General features: G+C 39.5%; 1 protein-coding gene across 6 annotated transcripts in view; it reads right to left on the reverse strand.

Annotated features, from left to right (window-relative positions):
• Nucleotides 1-9,436: 9,436 nt before the first annotated feature.
• Nucleotides 9,437-20,971, reverse strand: part of ZNF143 (zinc finger protein 143) — a 54,416-nt gene continuing 42,881 nt past the window's right edge. For 5 of the 6 annotated variants that reach the window (XM_027115424.1, XM_027115423.1, XM_027115425.1 and 2 more), the window contains 2 exons: nt 11,362-11,508; nt 9,437-10,515 (listed from right to left, as the gene is read on the reverse strand). In XM_027115424.1, coding sequence (XP_026971225.1) covers nt 10,432-10,515; nt 11,362-11,508 — 231 coding nt within the window. In that variant the 3' untranslated portion in view covers nt 9,437-10,431. Of the gene's footprint in view, nt 10,516-11,361; nt 11,509-12,529; nt 12,635-20,971 lie in introns of those variants that run through there. The other variant, XM_027115426.1, reaches the window with a different exon arrangement.

A 20,971-nucleotide genomic window follows, 5' to 3' on the forward strand; every position in this document is an offset into this window, starting at 1 on the left:
GCCTCCTCCATCTGAGAACAGGCACAGTGTTATGGTTTAACTGCAGCAATGTCCTAACTGAAATTCTAAATGATTGTTCCGATTTTTAAAATTTCATGCTCCTCAGAGTACAGCACTCATTGTACGGGTCACGCCCACCTGCCCCAGGGCATATCTAATTCAAATTTCCTGTTCTTTCCCTACCCTGTGTTGTTTCTAACTGTAATGTTGCTAGGCAACTTTTGCAGAATCCACAGGCTTGTGGTAATGTTGTAATAACTGAGTGAAAATTTTGCCTCTGGGTATTGGGAGAACAAACTTAACCTGTTTATCTCCTTTAGACTGATGATTTAACAAGTAAAAGGCTTTTTCATGCCACTGTTGTCAGCCTATTCACCTTCCTTAGCAGCAAAATAAGCAAGATTCCTGCCCTGAAAATTTGTAATTGAGAGTCCTAAATCACCTTCTCAAATACTTTTTTTAAAATAAATTTATTTATTTTATTTATTTTTGGCTGCGTTGGGTATTTGTTGCTGCATGTGGGCTTTCTCTAGTTGTAGGGAACGGGGGCTACTCTTCATTGCGGTGGGTGTGCTTCTCATTGCGGTGGCTTCTCTTGTTGCGGAGCACAGGCTCTAGGTGCGCAGGCTTCAGTAGCTGTGGCACAAGGGCTCGGTAGTTGTGGCACATGGGGTTAGTTGCTCCACGGCATGTGGGATCTTCCCAGACCAGGGATCAAACCCGTGTCCCCTGGCAGGCGATTCTTAACCACTGTGCCACCAGGGAAGTCCTCAAATACTTATAATATATGCAGCACATAAATATATGTGCATATTCTCATTAACATAAGCCATGAACTTTTGAATGAAAAGTCCTTCAGAACTAGGACCTAATTTTTCACAGTGATGTAAAGTCTCTAGGAATGTTTGTTAAGACTAGCCAGATTTTACCCAAAGCTGAATCATTTCCAGATTATGTTTTTGATTCTGGAGAAATAATAACTTTTTCTAAAGAATAGCCTACTCTGATAGATATCTAATTTTTTTAAAAATCCATGTTGGTCAAATCTGTTTTTCACTTAAAAACCAAATAATATACTAAAAAAGTTAAACTGTCTTTCTTCATCTTGCTTAATATCTTTACCTATCTCCTTCTGCTGGTTCTCTCAGCAAACCTCATCTCACTTCAACCCAGCTCTGTTACGAACTGCTGGTTGGCCCCAGGAATCCAGTTCTCAGGCTAGAATGTGGTAACTCCTACCACTGCTCCTGTTTGACTTCTCACGTATAGATTAGATTTCTCTCCTTTGTCACTTGCCTTAATACCCTCTGATGGATGACACTGTTTGACCATTTCACCACATGTTCATCAGCTTACTCTGATACAGAATAATCAAATCCAGTTCCTCCTTAGTTGTTCAATGGATTAAATGTGAGACTAGCATTGTCCCTTACGAATAGTGTTCAATAAATGTTATGTGTGCTTTTACTTATAACAGTGTTATTCGAGAATATTCATACTTGTTAATGGCTTTATACTCAGTAAATGCAACATGTGATTCCTGGTGTCACCAAAATAAGTTTGCTTAACGTGGATCAACAGTTAAAGGCTGTGTACAACCAGCAAGGATAATCAAATCAGAACAGAGATAGTATTGATAAGAACTTGAGAAGTATAGCTAGGGAAGAGTGACCAGTTGAAAGCTTGTATTTTAATGAAATGAGCATAATTTATTTTCATGCCTAATGACTCTTTAAGGATTACTAACATACTATTTTCATTTATCCTTCTGACATTTATATAAGATCAAGGGAAGATTCCATTACATGCAATTATATAGATTATGTACAAAAACTTTGAGGATCTAAGATTCTCATTCAGTTTTTTTTTTTTTTTTTTTTTTTTTTTTTTTGCTGTACGCGGGCCTCTCACTGTTGTGGCCTCTCCCGTTACAGAGCACAGGCTCCGGACGCGCAGGCTCAGCCGCTCCGCGGCATGTGGGATCTTCCCGGACCAGGGCACGAACCCGCGTCCCCTGCATCGGCAGGCAGACTCTCAACCACTGTGCCACCGGGGAAGCCCTCTCATTCAGTTTTTTCTTGAGGGCTTCAACACTGAGAGACCGTGCTTGACAGTTGCGTCTGTACATACACAAAACCTTGGCTATAACCAGTTTTGTTAGTGAAAGAAGCCTTCAGGCCTGCCCCCAGTTATCTCAGCCTTTACACAGGCCCCCCTAATCTTCAACGACTTGATAGTCCACTGCAATCAGTAAGGCCTGTGGCAAGAATACTACTTTAAGACTTTTCCCAAGAGAAAATACTGACCACTGGCCATATTATTTCTAGATAAGAGAGGAGTTCTCAACCCACATTTAAAATTACAGCTCTGTGAGGCAGTTAGCCAAAACATCATGCTTCCTATTTGCTATTTTAGAACTTCTTTTTACTGGAATGGAACGAAGTAGCCCCATTTTCTCCAATATTTCTTGCAAAGGGCTGCTTTTCTCTCTATTCTTCATGAGTTTCAATAACTGAAAAGGTCACTTCACAGAAATGTTATAAACAGGAGGAATCAGTAAGTGAGTGCCCAACAGAATGCGGGTGCTAAATACACAATCGGGTAATTGATTAATTGCCTCTCCTGGGTTAGTGACATACACAGGAAATGACCCGGATGACCACGAGTTGTCTGCTGGCCACACTGTGATTATCTAAACCAGCTTTGTTCAGATTACTGCCGCACAAAAGATGTGATGACTCCTCTCCAGTGAGACAAGGGGCCCAGTCTCAGTAGGAGAGGGAAAGGAGATAAGGCAGACATCCCATGCTGGTCTTTTGTGAAGCAACAGGAGTGTGTTTGGGTATTGCTATGTTTTGATGACTCAGTGGTGAGTCAGTTTTAAAGTTCTGTAAAAGGCCTTGTTCAGCTCAGACAGGATTGAGAGATGAGCTCATCCAGTAGCTAGTTGGGTAGAGAGTACGCAGCAGTGTGGGATACGATCAGCTGATTGGTGGTATAAATATGTACGTGGAAAAAAACATAACAGTGAGGATGGACTAGTTCCTGAATGCAAAAATCAACTCTACCTGGCATCTTCTATTGAGTGCGTGCCATGTTCAAGCACCATCCATATCCTACCCACTGCCCCTACTTTTTATACAGGTCAGCATATGGGAAATGTCCTAAGTGCCACAAAAAGCTGGAGTGCTTTAAAGGGAGCTGGGAAGGCTATAGTGCCAGCTGTATGGTAGGCACCGAGCCAGATGCTTTACATATTTATCTTACTTAATCTTTATAGGAACCCTCCAAGAGGTATTTTTATTCACATTTTACGGATGAAGAAAATGAAACCCAGATACGTTAAATGCCTGTATCACACAGTCATAGAGCCAGCATTACTGAGACTGTATTACTACTGACTTAAAGAATAGCTCTTTCTACCCTGTCAGGAATGGGGTAAGGTGAGGGTGAGAACTCACTGGGAGACTTGATGAAGACAGTGTCACAGGAACCAGCCATGGGCCAGGCTAGTTGTGCAGTGTGCTGCTAGAGTCTGGACTGCAGGGCACACTTCCTGTACGGCGTGATTGAGGGGAGTGGGAATCAGAGACAGTCAGACTTGGCACCTCTACCTTTTTGTTATACCATAAAATCCACATGTATTTTAAATTCTAAAATCAAGAGGAAAGATTATAGGGGCTTCCCTGGTGGCGCAGTGGTTGAGAGTCCGCCTGCCAATGCAGGGGACGTGGGTTCGTGCCCCGGTCCGGGAGGATCCCACATGCCGCGGAGCGGCTGGGCCCGTGAGCCATGGCCGCTGAGCCTGCGCGTCCGGAGCCTGTGCTGCGCGACGGGAGAGGCCACAACAGTGAGAGGCCCGCGTACCGCAAAAAAAAAAAAAAAAAAGAGGAAAGATTATAAAGACTGATACTATGCTGTGTTGCAGAGGGTTTGGAGAAATGCATTCTTGTCTGCTATGGGGGTGGGTGTAAATTGGTACCACTTTTAAGAGATTGTTTTGTTATTATTATTATTATTTTTTTTTTGCGGTACGTAGGCCTCTCACTGTTGTGGCCTCTCCCATTGCGGAGCACAGGCTCCAGACGCGCAGGCTCAGCGGCCGTGGCTCACGGGCCCAGGCGCTCTGCGGCATGTGGGATCTTCCCAGACCGGGGAACGAACCCGTGTCCCCTGCATCAGCAGGCGGACTCTCAACCACTGCGCCACCAGGGAAGCCCTGTTATTATTTTTTAAAAATTAATTATTTTTGGCTGGGTTGGGTCTTCGTTGCTGTGCGTGGGCTTTCTCTAGTTGTGGCAAGGGGGGGCTACTCTTGGTTGCGTTGTGTGGGCTTCTCATTGCGGTGGCTTCTCTTGTTGTGGAGCACAGGCTCTAGGCACGCGGGCTTCAGTAGTTGTGGCACACGGGCTCAGCAGTTGTGGCTCGCGGGCTCTAGAGCGCAGGCTCAGTAGTTGTGGCACACAGGTTTAGTCCCTCCGTGGCATGTGGGATCTTCCTGGACTAGGGCTCGAACCCGTGTCCCCTGCATTGCTAGGTGGATTTTTAACCACTGCACCACCAGGGAAGTCCCTAAAAGATTGTTTTGAATATTTCTGTTACAATTTAAATATTTATAATCTTTGACTCAGCAATGCTAGTAAACATTTCTACAGGTTTGCAAACATATATAAAAGAATGTTTATCGTTGTATTAATTCATTCAGTAAATACTTAATGAGATTCCCCTGTGGGCTTGGCACCCTTCTGGGCACTAGGAACACAGCAGTGAAACAAACCAAAGTCCTTACTTTCATAAAACTTTGAGGCCTCTGGTGGAGACAGACAATATATAATTAAACAAAGGTACAAAAAATATCAAGTAGTGATAAGTGCTATAAAAGAAAAAGGGAGGTGTCAGGGATTAAGAAGTGGTAGAGGGTTGGAGGGAGGTGCTATTTTAAATAGGATGATCTAGGAAGGCCTTTCTGAGGAGGTGGCATTTGAGCAGGAATCTGAATGAAGTGAGGGAATCAGCCAAATGGAGATTTGGAGGAATTGTGTTGTAGGCATTGTTTAAAATACCAAAAATTGGAAGCCACCCGAATGTCCATTAAATAATAAGTAACCACAGTTTGCATAATAATGAGATAGAGCTATATGTACAAAATGAAAAGATATCTAAGATACGAAAAACAGGTTGCAAAACTGTATAATGATTCAATTTTTAAAAATTAACCTAGAGTAAATATATTTACCACAGCGAAGACATTTGGAGAAATATACAAAATTATCAAAAAATCTCACTTCCAAAATGCCTAGGTACCAACTAAAGAGAGAGCCAAGAGAAAGGCCGAATCATTGCTCTAAAACAGGATGGGGAAGGTGGAATATGGCACAAGTCCTAGAGACCCATACTCTGCCTTTTCTGACACACTAGAGCTCTCCTCTCTTTCTGGTCACTGAAGCCCTATCCCTCCTTCCCTTTCCTCGCTTCCCCACCTCCCTATCTCCCTCCCCTGGCTTTGCTCTTGGGAAAGGAGCCTGTGCTTCTGTTTTCTTAGCCTGGTTACTTCATCTGGACTGGTCTTCCTGCAGGTCTGTTCTCTGGCTGCAGTCTGTGGTGAGGTGCTGATAAGGAAGGGGCTTCCAGGAGCCCTCTGATTTATTACAGTCTCACTTTTAAACACAGAATAAGAGGCTTTGTCCCTGGTTACCAGCGTCAGAATCTTAACTGAGCCAGGAGCTCAGTTTGGGACGTAGGATTGCTCACACACGCTCCCGACAATTCTGACTGGATCACCTGCCTTGCCTTCAAGGCTCTTGAAGCAGCCCAGCTTTCTGTTTGATGCCTACCCCAACTCCCACCCACCACTACCAAGCTCTGCTGATTTCCAGGGCCCTGTGTGTCTGTGTGCTTGTAAACCAGTGGTTAGAAACAACAAGAGCACAGAAAAATGGCGAGGATGAAATAAAGACACAAAACACGTTCTGTGCTCCTGGATTACTTCTAACAATTTTTCAGTTGATTATTTTGGATTTCTACGTAGGCAATCATATAATTGATAATTCTGTCCTTCTTCCTGGTATTTATGACTCTTACTTTGTTCTGTTGTCTAATTGCATTAGCTAGCACTTCCAGAACAACATTAAATAAGAGGAGAGGTGTTCAATGGCTGGTTAGCTCAGTTGGTTAGAACATGGTGCTAATTATAGGAGAGGTAGAGAGCATTCCTGTCTTGCTCCTGACTTCAATGGGGATATTAAGAATAATATTGGAGGGCTTCCCTGGTGGCGCAGTGGTTGAGAATCTGCCTGCCAATGCAGGGGACACAGGTTCGAGCCCTGATCTGGGAAGATCCCACATGCCGCGGAGCAACTGGGCCCGTGAGCCACAACTACTGAGCCTGCGCATCTGGAGCCTGTGCTCCGCAGCAGGAGAGGCTGTGACAGTGAGAGGCCCGTGCACCGCGATGAAGAGTGGCTCCCGCTCGCCGCAACTAGAGAAAGCCCTTGCACAGAAACGAAGACCCAACGCAGCCAAATAAATAAATAAATAAATTTTATTAAAAAAACATAATAATAATATTGGAAAAAAAAGAATAATATTGGTTAATAAGATGCGATTATGTGTATGTGTGCATGTGGACATGATTTATATCTGTTATATTAGGGAAGTATTCTTTTCCTTTTGTCAGAATATTTATGAGGAATGAATATTCAATTCTATCACATTTTAGCATTTCTCTTCATTATTCTGCTTTTTCCTCTTTTTAATTATTTATGTGGTGAATTAGATGATAGATTTTCCTTCTATTATGCCACTCTATTCTTCCTGAAATAAACTGTAGTCATTTTCAGAACATACTGCAAAATTATGTTCATGTATTTCATTTAGTCATTTTGCATCTATATTTATAAATGGAACTGGTCCATAGTTTTTCTGTTGTACAATCTTTATAGGACTTTGGTTTCATGAAACACTGGAATGTTTGCTTCTTTCTCTGTGCTTTAGAGCAGCTTTAATAGTATGAGAATGATTGATTATGTGAAAGTCTGAAAGATGTTGCTCTTAATGTGTCTAGGTTCAGATTTTTTTTTTTGAGGTATTGCTTTTGATAGCTTTTGTCCATGGTTATTTATCTGTTTAGATTTTCTACTGTCTTTGAGTCCCTGTTGGTAATTTATATTTCCTTGAGTATTATCCATTTCATTCAGATTTTAAATTGTAATAGCATAGGACTGAGCAAAGTTTTCACTTGTATTTCTCATCATTTCCTCTGTACCCATGGTTATAAGCCCTTTCTCATTGTATATTTGTTTTGTCTTTTTTTTTTATCATGTTAGCTAGTGGTTTATCAGTTTTACTGTTTGCTTTCCTCCCACCCCAAAGAACTAGATCTTAGATTTATTAATCAGTTGTTTTTCTGTATTGAAATAATTCATTTTGCTTTTATCTCTATTAATTCCTTCCTTTTGCTTTCTTTAAATTTTGCTTTGCTGTGACTTTTTTTTCCCCTTCTAATTTCCTGCATTGTCTGCTTTGTTAATGAACTTTTATTTTTTCTTATTCAGCAGTGAAAGTGTTTAAGGTCATGAATTTTCTTGTGAATACAACTTTGGCTGCATTCCATAAGTAATGTTTCATTGACTTTTTTTTTTTTTTTGCGTTACGCAGGCCCCTCACTGTTGTGGCCTCTCCCGTTGCGGAGCACAGGCTCCAGACGCGCAGGCTCAGCCACCATGGCTCACGGGCCCAGCCGCTCCGCGGCATGTGGGATCCTCCCAGACTGGGGCACGAACCCGTGTCCCCTGCATTGGCAGGCGGACTCCCAACCACTGCGCCACCAGGGAAGCACAATTGACTTATTTTAAAAATAATCTATAATTCAACTTTTTAAAACTTCATGTTGAGGTCTATACATACAGAAGAGCAAACATATCAAAATATGTACACTTTGGTGAATATTCACAAAAAGATATAGAACATTACAGCTACATAGTTTACAGGGTCCAATGAGAAATGAAAATGCAATGTTCCAGTTTTATTAAGAACTTTAAGATGGTGACAGCAGAGCATTAAACCACCAGTGGGGCCTTTCTAAGTGCAGGGCCCTATGGACATGCCCATGATGCTAGTGCTTCAACTTCCCTCTGGGCTTTCTTCTCACCCCCAGTTCCCCTCCCTACCAATAGTATCCACTGTCCTGACTTCAGATAATGAGAGTAGTTTGGCCCGCACTCTTAGGTCCAGCTTCCTTTGCTGAACATTATATTTATGAGGATCATTCATACTTTTACATGCAGTTGAAGATCATACATTCTCATTGCTGTGTACTTAAAACTAGTCTATAATTTAGTTTTGGTCTGTCACCGATTGAAGAGTTGTTTAGGAAAACTTGAAATTTTTTCCTAGTGATTGAGTGCATTAGACTAAGTTCTAACTTCCTAGTCTCAGAGGTGGAGCTAGAAACAGGCTCTTCTTCCTCCGAATGAGCAAGTCCTTAGTCAGAAAACATATAGTATGAATAAGGAACAGTCAGCTTCGGAATAAAAAGCTCCTCCTCGGGCTTCCCTGGTAGTGCAGTGGTTGAGAGTCCGCCTGCCAATGCAGGGGACACGGGTTCGTGCCCTGGTCCGGGAGGATCCCACATGCTGCGGAGCGGCTGGGCCCGTGAGCCATGGCCGCTGAGCCTGCGAGGCCACAACAGTGAGAGGCCCGCGTACCGCAAAAAAAAAAAAAAAAAAAAGAATGGAGACTGAGACGGTGGGTGATTGAGACCTTTTCTAATGTTATCTATCTATGAAGAGCTTTGAAGGGAAAGCAGCCAATCCCCCCGCCCAACCCTGAAGGGTTTCCCATTTCAAATGACTAAATCATGACCCTTTTTAGCAAGACTTCAAAGAACCTGATCAAAGATAACATTTATATTAAATAAAACGGCACAACATTTTTTCCTTTTTACTGTAAGGCTTGAAATGAAAAACAGCCACGTTTCAGCTCCCTGGCAAACAAAGCATGGTGAACAACAGCAAAGAAGTGATTGTTGCAGGACAACCCTCACACACCCTCCCCCCCTTTTTTTGGACCTTGGTAGACCCCACACTGATTTTCCAACATTAGAGATGGTTTTTCAGGTGCTTAGGTCATTGGGCAATCGAGATCACCAAAGCTCATCTTGATAATCTCTGCCACAGGTTATCATCTGAGAAGGCAGTTGTGGTGTGGTGAAAAAACACCCTGGACTTGGGAGTCAGAAAGTCTGGGTTCTTAAGTCTTTGCCCTGCCTCACCACAGCTGTAAGGCCTGGGTAGACACTTAACCTCTTTGGACCTTCAGCTTCCTTATGTACAAACAGGAGTAGTAAATCCCACATATCTCACAAAATTGTTATGAGTAGATAAAAATGTATGGAAAAGTACTTATTTTGTGCTTGATACACAATATACTCTCAATATATGTGTTGTATTTTATTATGTTCATGATATTTTCTACAACACTTCCCCCCACCTCCATACCAATTTAATGAAACAAATATAAAGGTAACATTTAAAAAATTGCTGTATTCAAAATTAATAATAAACTTTAGGGTAAATAAGCTTTAAAACAAAAGTACATAAGCAAAAATAAATAATTTACACCAACCCACTAACCTAATTTTCAGAGTAAAGCCATTTCCAATTACAGCACTATTATCCCGGGCTCCAGCCTGTGGTCAAACTTTGATAGTTTATTATTTTTAAAAAACAGTAACAAGAAACTGAACGCTAAGGAAAATCTTTAACAAAACCAAAGTACTGGATTTAACTTTTTAATTTTAAATAACCAAACTTTGTAATTTTATATATAATCCAATGTAATGCTAATACAATTAGCACTTCAGCTTGAAGAGCTGTTAGTTAACAGGGATGGAAAACTATAATGAATAGTCTTCAAACCGTAAGATACAAATAAAAATGGACAAGTATACAGTAGAACAAAAACTGCAGACACTCTACTAGCTGAGGGAAATATGTAAAGGCTTTACATCCTTTATTATCCATGATGGCTTTTGGAATTATGATTGTTTGATGTATAGAATCTTTGACATTTTAGATACAGCCTTTAATTTTTCACAGTAAGTTAAAAATCCATCATAAGTCTCCATAAGACTTCACTGGTCTTGCATGTAGACTCTAGGATTTTGCAATCTGATAAAAGAGTAACATAAAAATTTACTGTATTACCCTAACTTCATACTTCCTTGTACACAATGAATCAGTTTGGGAAATCTTTTCCAAGGGTTATATACACAAAAGTGTCAAGAATAAACTGTTCTCCACTCTTGCATAAAAATGTGTACAGTGTTTCAGGAATGAAAAATTTCTAATTTTCCTGGGCCCGGGCTTCATGGATCTCTGCTGCCTGAAGATGAAAGGCTTCTCTTCCTTTATTGCTCCATTGTTCTGAGGATTAATCATCCAACCCTGGCGTTTCTCCTTGTTGGATCCTGGACGCTATTCTGATGGCTTCTTCCAGAGATGGCTGTTCTCCAAGCTGAAACAGGAACATACACAAAACCACAGTCAAGATGCCAAAGAAATATAACATACCAGAAGTAAAATTTCTCTCTGTAACTCTGACACCTGGGCTTGTTAAGGTACTACTGCTGATCCACAAAACATAAAAACAAATTCCTGCTGGGGATGCAGTTTCTTTATTTAGGATTTTGATAAACCTTCACGCATGCAAGGAACAAAAGATGCTCATCTTTTCCAGTGGAGATAGAGAGCTTCCTGAGCCTTTAGCTTTTATGCCCATAAACTAAATTAAAACCAATAGCTGACATTTTCCTGAGTATGTTCTAACCCTTTTCCAAGTAAATACATTTAAAAAAAAATCTTCCCAAGGAAAGGTAATCTACACCTTGCATTCTAGATTCTCTGCCTGAATGCAGTGACTTCCCAGAGAATGTGTTCTTCACAGTCTTGTGACATTTCCCACCATAAAATACAGCTGTGCAGTGATTCTCAGAGGACTAACTTGGGGTCTATGTTTACAGGAGGTTCATTTCCAAGGAATAACTCTTAAGTGCTTTATAGAATCCTGCCTAATTAGACTTTTATTCTGAGAGTAAAGATAGCTGGCCAGGTACACATAGGTATATATATATACCAGGAGCTTTATTTTTCTTGTTATAAATTCCCCTAGAATATACAAGGATGGTAGAAAACAAAGTTTTAGTCTGAGTCTACTTCAAACGCAGCAATTTCCTTAATGTGGCTAAGTAATACAGATGATTCTGTGCCCTGCCTCTGTGAAGGTTACGCATAAAGCAGAGAGTACAAGGCTGAGAGCTGAGCAGCACTGCTGTCAATGGAGGACAGTTGCCATTGTACCCACCTGAACTGCAATCTGGGTGCCGTTGGATGTTGCCACTAAGGTCAAAGGTCTGGTTTCTGTGGTTACTAAGTGATGGCTATGCTGTTGGTGCCCCATTTCTGATGATGCAGTATGGAATGCTGCCAAGTCCTGAGCCACAATTGCAACCTTAAAAAATACACAGAAAAATTAAAACTATGATTTAAATAGGTTAAAATCCATTTAACACAAGGGACTGTCTTCAAATTCAAAAGGAAAACCTCCCTTCTGACGATACACTTGTAGAAGCCTAAAGCTGGAAAAGACCTTACATATTGTCTATTCTGGACTCTTTTTTTTTTTTGGCTGTGCCATGCAGCTTGTGGGATTTTAGTTCCCTGACCGGGGATTGAACTTGGGCCCTTGGCAGTGAGAAGCAGCAGTCCTAACCACTGGACCACAAGGGAATTCCCATGGACTCCTCTTTTTTATTTGAACAAGTTGAGGCTCAGATAGACGGGACGTATCTAAGGTTATAAAGTGAGCCAATGGCAAAACAGGGTAGAGGACACTGAAAAAGTGGATTCGCTATGTCAGGCTCCATTAACCAGGAGAGACATGACTGTGCATAGATTCTATTATCCCTAAGAGGCTGCCTGGGAAGTTACACACGTGGACTAATTCACACCTCATATGTCTATTTATTCCCGAGTTTGGATCATTGATAGATATACTATTTTCTCCTGTTTATCTGTTGCATTTAAAATTAGATTTCCATAAAAAAATTAAAAATTAAAAAAATTAAAAACAATTAAAAATTTTAAAAATAAAAAATAAGACAAAAGAATTAAAAATAAAGTTAGATTTCCACTGGGAATTCCCTGGCGGTCCAGTGGTTAGGACTCGGTGCTTTCACTGCCAAGGGCCCAGTTTCGATCCCTGGTCAGGGAACTAAGATCCCGGCAAGCTGCATGGTGCTGCCAAAAAAAACAACAACAAAAAGATTTCCATTAACTAGGAAAACAAAGTACCAGTACCATTACTGACAAAATAGCAACTATCTTTTTTTTTGGGGGGGGGGGGGCTCACCATGGCCTGAGGGATCTTAGTTCTGACCAGGGATCGAACCCATGACCCCTGCAGTGGAAGCACAGAGTCCTAACCACTGGACCGCCAGGGAATTTGAAGCAACACATCTTGTTATACTCACTTCCTCTTTTAGATTCCATGGAATCTTTCCATCTTGTTCCTGAAGCATCTAGTCAAAGTGGTTAAAAGTGCTTTTGTGGCTCTTAAACCACAAATATAGCTTTTGCTATGTGGATAACAAAGAAAATGGCATCAATTACTTCTGTTATATATTTAAGAATTTTGTCCAGCCAAACTCAGAGAAAGAATAAGTTAAAAACTGAAACTACTATTTTACTTGGCCATTAATCCATTAAAAATGGTAGATTTTAGAGCTAATAGATATTCAGCTTGGATCAATTCCAGTAATGTTCCATAGTCCAGCAACAGATTTCAGTATGGCAGTGGGGGAATAGCTTATATTGGACTAACCCTTCCTGCAGATAACAATCATAAAGTGTGGAAAAAAATATAAAAAAGCAACCATTTGAAGGCAGTGGTGAATGATGAAAAGCAGGCAGGAAACGGAGGGGATTCTTAAAAGAAGAGAACCACACTGGGTCACATCTATGTTTAAATAGCTTTTCCACTGAGGGCACTCACCAGTCTGAGCAACACAGGGCAATTTAAGCTATCAGAGATAATGGAGTCTATGGCTGCCAGAATGGCTATGTATTGAGAGGGATATCCTAGAAAGGAGAAAACCAGAGGGAGAGGGGCTCCCAAACCTGTGTATAAACTCCCCTCAATTCTTTAAGACCTCAGAACTGCAAACATGTTGGGGGGGTTCCAATAAATCTGGTAGAAAGCAGCAGCTAGAAGGCTGAAAAGCTGAGAAGAGATTTCAGCGATACCACGGGACAGACAGGATTTAGAACTTCAATCCCACCAAGTTAGAAGGGTTTGGAAAATACCTCAGGCTTTCCATTGAAACCCTAAGAGCCACACTTTAGGAGTAAAGATTGTATCCCAGGACTGAAGATTCACCCTGAGACTAAATGGCAAAACTAAAACAGAACTACTTTAATAAAGTATAAAACCCAGCCTCTACAAGTAACTTAACTACCTGACAAAGCAAAATGAACATTCTTCAGAGAAAGATAACAAAATTAAGAATCTCTATAATGTATCATCCATAATGTCCAGAATACAATAAAAAAATTACAACACATAAGAAGAGGAAAATGTAACCCAGAGTCAAGAGAAAATGAAGTCAGTAGAAACAGACCATGAGATGACCAAAACGTTAGAATTAGTAAACAGGGACTTTAACACAGTTATTATAAATATGTTAAAAGGCTTATGGAATGCATACAAGAGGAAATCTCAGTAAATAAATGAAAACTATAAAAAAAAGTAAATTCTACAATCAAAAATGAGAATATCTAAAATTATCTGAATGGGCCTAATAGAAGATGATGATGTCAAAAGAAAAGGTCAGTGAACTCTAAGATCAATAGGAATTATCCATCTGAAGAACCAAGAAAAAAAGATTAAAAAAAAAAAAGAATGGCTCCCCAGCAACTTGTGGGACAATACCAAGTTAATATACATATAATTAGAGACCGAGAAGGAAAAGAGAAACAGAATGAGGCAGAATAAAAACTTTTGATGAAATTATGGCCAGACTTTTCCTAAATCTGGTAAAAAACAAATACTCTACAAAATATTATATAATGTTTTATAATATTATATATATTGTCTTATAATTATATAAAAGAAACCTAGCAGATAAATACAAAGAAAATCACACCATAATCCCATTGCTAAAAAAATCTAGAAAATAGCCAGAGAAAAACTGATATATTATATACAGGGGAACAATGATATGAAGATGGCAGATTTCTCATCAGAAACAATGAAGGACAGAGACAATTTAAAGTGCTGAAAGAAAAAAATTAACTGCCAACCAAAAATTCCATATCTAGCAAAAATATCCTTCAAAACAAAAATGTTTCAAAAAGAAGGGCGAAATAATATATTTTCAAATAAACAAAAACAGAATTTGTCACTGTAGATCTGCACTACAAATAATGCTTAAGCATATCCTTCAGGCCAAAGGGATGATTCCATATGGAAACTCAAATCTACAGAAAGGAATAAAAGGCACTGGAAATGATAAATTAGTGGGTAAGTATAAAATATTATGTTTCCTGTTGTCCTATAACTTACTTAAAAGATTAACTGTTTAATGCTAAAATATAATGTTGCATTGCCGGGGTTATAACATGTAAATGTAAAATATATTACAGCAGCACAAAGAGTAGGGGCATGAATGAAAATATACTGTTGCAAGGTTCTTAGATTTTATGTAAAGTAGTACAATGTTAAGTCTAAGTAGACTTCAATACCTTAAGGATGCACATTTTAATCCCTGGAGCAACCACAAAAAAGTAACACAGAAGGGTATAATTAGGAAGTTATTTGAGGAATTAAAATGAAATATGTATGCACCTAATAACAGAGATTTAAAATACTGGAAGTAAAAAAACCCCTAACAACTAAAAGGGAAATACAAATCCACAATCATAGTTGGAGGTATTAATTCCTTTTTCTTAGTAACTAGAACAAATACAGAAATGATTAATAAGGTTATAGAATATTTGAACAACACTATCAACCACCTTAACCTAATGTGTAGTACGGTACACCCAACAAGTGCAGAACACACATTCTTTTCAAATACATATGGAATATAATGGGAAATCAATGAAAGACACAGGGAAAACAAGTCTCAAATTTCAAAATAATGAAATCTTACAGAATATGTTCTCTGACCGTAACAGATTTAAATTAAAAATCAAGAACAACAGGTATCTTGGACTTCTCTGGTGGCAGAGTGGTTAGGAATCCACCTGCCAAAGCAAGGGACATGGGTTTGAGCCCTGATCTGGGAAGATCCCACGTGCCGCAGTGCAACTAAGCCCGCTAGCCACAATTACTAAGCCTGCGTGCCACAACTACTGAAGCCTGTGTGCCTAGAGCCTGTGCTCCGCAACAAGAAAAGCCACCACAATGAGAAGCCTGCGCTCTCCACAACTAAAGAGCCCGTGTACAGCAATGAAGACCCAATGCAGCCAAAAATAAAATAAATTTATTAAAAAAAAAAAAAAAACACATTTCCTTATTTAAAAAAAAAAAAGAACAGGTATCTAGAGAAATACCAGATATTAAGAAATTAAGCAACCTACATGCAAATTAAGACCACAATGATATATCATTTCACATCCACTAGAATGGCTAAAATTTTTTAAAGTAACAACACAAAATGTTGATGCTGTGAAACAAACAGAAGTCTTATACATTGCTAGTGGGAGTGTATGATGGTCAAACCACTTTGGAGGACTGTTTGGCACTTTCATGTAAAGTTAAATATACCTCTACCCCATGGCCCAGCAATTCCACTAACAGGTATTTAGCTAAGAGAATGAGACCATATGTGTACAAATATACTTGTACTAGAATTTTCACCGCCACCTTATTCACAATAATCAAAGATTGGAAGCATCCCAAATGTTCATCAAGGGGAGAATCTATCAACAAATTGTGATACTCCTACCACAGAATACTGCTCAGCAATAAAAAACAATGAACTGATGTTATAAACAAGAACATGGATAAATCTCCAAAATATTATGCTAAAAGAAAAAACCCCAAAACAGAAGAGTTCATACTCTGGCTCCACTATGCAAAGTTTAAGAACAAACAAAATAATACAATCAGAATAACTAGGTGGAGACTGACTGGAAGGGGTCTCAAGAGAACTTTCTGGGGTGATAGAAATGTTCTAGATCCTGTTTGGGATGGGATGGGTGTGTATGTTTAATAACTCACTGAACTGTAAATTTAAGATCTGTGCAGGGAATTCCCTGGCAGTCCAGTGGTTAGGACTCTGTGCTTCCACTGTCAGGCGCCCGGATTTAATCCTTGGTTGGGGAACTAAGATCGCACAAACAGCGTGCTGTGGCCAAAAAAACCCAACAAACAAACAAACAAACAAAAAACCTGTGCATTTCACTGTATGTAAATTTTACCTCAATGAAGAAAAAACAGATTTCAGGCTAATATGAAAAACATGTTCAACCTCACCAAACAAATGAAAGTAAAAATATAATTTATCCTTGGCTTGTGAATTATGCAAATATATTAAAAAAATCCTAATGCTAGTGAGAATACAGTGAAAACAAGAACACTTTTAGATCCATGGCATGATTGCTAAAACTTTCCAGAAAATAATTTGGCAATATGTAGCAAGAAGCTTAAAATAGTTCATACCATTAATCTAATAATTCCATGTCTAGAATTTGTTTCCTATGAAAATAATCAAGGGGCTTGCAGAACAATTTATCAATGTGGAATGAGTTAATGTTATGTATATCCATTTTATGGATTATTTTGTAAATATTAAAAATCCTTTTAAAAGAATGTTTAGGGACTTCCCTGATGTCACAGTGGTTAAGACTCCAAGCTCCCAATGCAGGGGGCTCAGTAGTTGTGGCATACGGGCTCAGTAGTTGCGGCTCGTGGGCTCTAGAGCACAGGCTCAGTAGTTGTGGTGCATGGGCTTAGTTGCTCCGCGGCATGTGGGATCTTCCTGGCCCAGGGCTCGAACCTGTGTTCCCTGCATTGGCAGGCGGATTCTTAACCACTGTGCCACCAGGTAAGTCCCCTTCACTCATTTTTAAATTCGTTTGCTTGCTTTTTTCTTGTTGAGTTATAGAAATTCTTTATATAGTCTAGATATTTTCCCCCTCATAATATTATTATTTTATTTTATTATTTTAAAATATATTCTAGGGACTTCCATGGCAGTCCAGTGGTTAAGACTTCGCCTTCCAATGCAGAGGGTGAGGGTTCGATCCCTGGTCGGGGAGCTAAGAGCCCACAGTCCTCTCAGCCAAAAAACCAAAACAGAAAACAGAAGCAATATTGTAACAAGTTCAATAAAGACTTTAAAAATGGTCTACATCAAAAAAAAAAAAAAAGGTCTACATCAAAAAAAAAAAATAAAAAAAAAAAAAATATATATATATATATATATACATATATTCTAGATATTAATCCCTTATTAGATGTATGATTTGCAAATATTTTCCCTCATTCTGTAGATTGTCTTTTCACTTTCTTGGTAGTGGCTTTTGATGCACAAGTGTTTTTAATTTTTTTTTTTTAGCCGTTCCCCGTGGCTTGTGGGATTTCAGTTCCCCGACCATGGATTGAACCAGGGCAACGGCAGTGAAAGCCTGGAATCCTAACCACTAGGCCACCAGGGAACTTCCAAGTGTTTTTAATTTTGAAGAAGTTCAATTAATTTTTTTCTTTCATCACTTATCATTTTGGTGTCATATGTAAGAAATAATCTCCTAATCCAATTTATCTATTTTTTCTTTCATTGCCTGTGCATTTGGTATCATACATAAGAAATAAGATCATGAAGATTTTCACCTATGTTTTATTCTAAGAGTTTCATAGTTTTAGCTCTTAAGTTTAGGTCTTTAATCCATCTTGAGCTAATTTTTATATATGGTATAAGATAAGGGTCCAACTTTATTTTTTCTCATGTGGATATACAGGTTTCCCAGCACCATTTGTTGAAAAGACAAATGAAAAGCCCTTTCCCACTGAAAGATCAAATTCTGACTGTCAAAATTTAGTTGACTATATATGTGAGGGTTTATTTCCAGATTCTCTATTTTATTCCATTGGGAATATGTATTACTTTTGTAATCTGAAATTAACTAACTAAAATAGATGGAAAGCACTGACTCTTTAGTCTATACCTGCTAACTAGGCTTCCAAAGGCACCTGGAAAAATGAGTCTCAGAAATGCAATTACCTTAACGACCAAAAAAAAAAAAAAGACTTAGGGAAGGACTGACTACTTTCTTCCCATGCATGTAAAGAAATGGTTACAACCAATTTAAGTGTTACAGATAATTCATAGGTGGGGTCCAAACACCCCAGTGGATAGCCAACTTTTGCCTGATGGCCTACATGTAGTTAACAGCAGAAGGAACAGTAGCAGCAGCAGGTCCTCAAGTGAAACCCCATCCCTGTTGTGATATCCCTAGTTGCTGGAAGCTGCCTGGCTTCATTCTAGCCCTCAAAGCCTTCTCTCTTGAGAACTTTTCTAGCTCACAGGCTACAGATAAGCTACATAAGAATGTGTGCTTTAGGGTCACTATCTTTCCAGACCTGCAACTGTACAAGGTGTGTTTACCCAAGCTGGGCTATAAACCCATCCAGGAATCCCAGAGCCATGGAAATGACTGCAAACTGATTAGGTGGGACCATTCCATAAGACAGCCTGAAGCTAGTGGCTGCGTTTTTTGTTTGTTTTGGCATAAGGTAAAATTAGAAACAATAAAAATGCATGGATCTTAGGTGTTCTGTTGAGTTCTGACAGTTAGATACAACTGTGAAACCACCACTTAAAACAAGATGTAGAATAGTTCCTTCATATTTCATTCCATCAATTTCCTCCCCAGCCAAGCAGCACTTTCTGATTTCTGTCACCATGGATCGTCTAGTCTGTTCTTGGATTTCGTGTAAGTGGAATCATATGGTATATATTCTAGAAGGAATTGCTGAGTCATAGGGTAGAGGTATGTTCAACTTCATAAGAAACTGCCAAACAGTTCTTCAAAATGGTTGTAACATTCTATACTCTCACTAGTGTGTTGAATGTCCTAGTTGCTTCATTTCTTTGCCAACATTTGGTTTTGTTTGTCTTTTTTATTTTAGCCATTTCCCTGTGTCTGAAATGGTGTCTCTTTGTGATTTTAACTTGCATTTCTTTGATGATTAAAGATGTTGAGCACTTTTTGGTGTTATTGCCTTTCATGTACCTTTTTTTTGTGAGGGGTCTGTTCAAATAAGCAATCAGATGATTTGATCTTTTTTTTTTTTGCGGTGTGCGGGCCTCTCACTGTTGTGGCCTCTCCTGTTGCGGAGCACAGGCTCCGGACGCGCAGGCTCAGCGGCCATGGCTCACGGGCCCAGCCGCTCCGCAGCATGTGGGATCTTCCCAGACTGGGGCACGAACCCGTGTCCCCTGCATTGGCAGGTGGACTCTCAACCACTGCGCCACCAGGGAAGCCCCTGATCTGCTCATTTTTAACGGGTTGTTCACCTTTTTATTATTGATTTATAGAAGTTTGTCATATATTTTCAATACAAGTCCACTGTCAGATATAGTGTGAATATTTTTTTCCCAGTTTGGGGCTTATCTAATCTTTTACTACACATTGTCTTTGGTGAGCAGAACTAATTTTGAAGAAGTCCAATTTATCAGAAAAGAAAAAAATTTATTATTAGTGCATTTTGTATCCTGTCTAAGAAATTTTTACCTTAAGGTTGCAAAAACATTCACTTTTCTTCTAGAAGCTTTATGATTCTGAGTTTTCTATTTCACGGTGTAGAAAACCTTCAATTTTGTTCCTTTTTTCAGGACTGTTTTGGCTATTTTAGGTCCTTTGTATTTTCATGTAAATTTTAGAATCGGATTATCTGTATCTTCAAAAATTCCTGCTGGAATTTTTATTGTGATGGTATTGAATCTATAACCGAATTTAGGAAGAATGACAGCTACTAACTGACAGACTTTTTCACTGAACAGGGTAAGGCAGCTGCAGTGAAACCCCGCACTGCCTTCAGCATAGCACAAGAAGGGTTTTTAAATGTTATTAACCAATATCATTTATTTTAAAAGAAATGAAAAATTAAACTACAAAGAGATACATTAGATTGGCAAAAATCCAAAGGTTTTACCACTATATTGACTGTCAGAAGGGGAGGAGGCACTCTCAAAGGCTGCAGCTAGGAATGTAGATGGGTATAACCCTAGAAAGGAAGTCTGGGAATATCTATCACAATTACCAATGCATATGTTTTTTCACCCAGCAATTCCACTCTAGGGATTTATCTAGTAGCAGATGTACTCACACACATGCAAAATCACATGTGCACAAGGTTATGTGTTGTTTGAAACAGCAAAAGACTTTAAATATATTATGGCATGTCCAAGACAGTGGAATATGATATAGCTTAAAAAAAGAATGAGGAGGGAATTCCCTGGTAGTCCAGTGGTTAGGACTCGGTGCTTTCTCTGCCGGGGCCCGGGTTCAATCCCTGGTTGGAGAACTACGATAACTAAGATCCCTCAAGCCATGCTGCATGGCAGGAAAAAAAAAAAAAAAGAGGAAACTCTCTATAAAATGAAATAGAAAGATTTCCTAGATGTATTATTAAGGTTAAAAAAAAAAAAAAGGTGAAGACGAGTATAGAATTTACTATCATAAAAAGGGGGGCTTCCCTGGTGGCGCAGTGGTTGAGAGTCCGCCTGCCGATGCGGGGGACACGGGTTCATGCCCCGGTCTGGGAAGATCCCACATGCCGCGGAGCGGCTGGGCCCGTGAGCCATGGCCGCTGAGCCTGCGCGTCCGGAGCCTGTGCTCCGCAACGGGAGAGGCCACAACAGTGAGAGGCCTGTGTACCGCAAAAAAAAAAAAAAAAAAAAAAAAAA

The sequence above is a fragment of the Aethalodelphis obliquidens genome, unplaced genomic scaffold (assembly GCF_003676395.1).
Source record: "Aethalodelphis obliquidens isolate GAN/ISIS:26980383/991018 unplaced genomic scaffold, ASM367639v1 scaffold14, whole genome shotgun sequence".
NCBI classification, from domain to species: domain Eukaryota; kingdom Metazoa; phylum Chordata; class Mammalia; order Artiodactyla; family Delphinidae; genus Aethalodelphis; species Aethalodelphis obliquidens.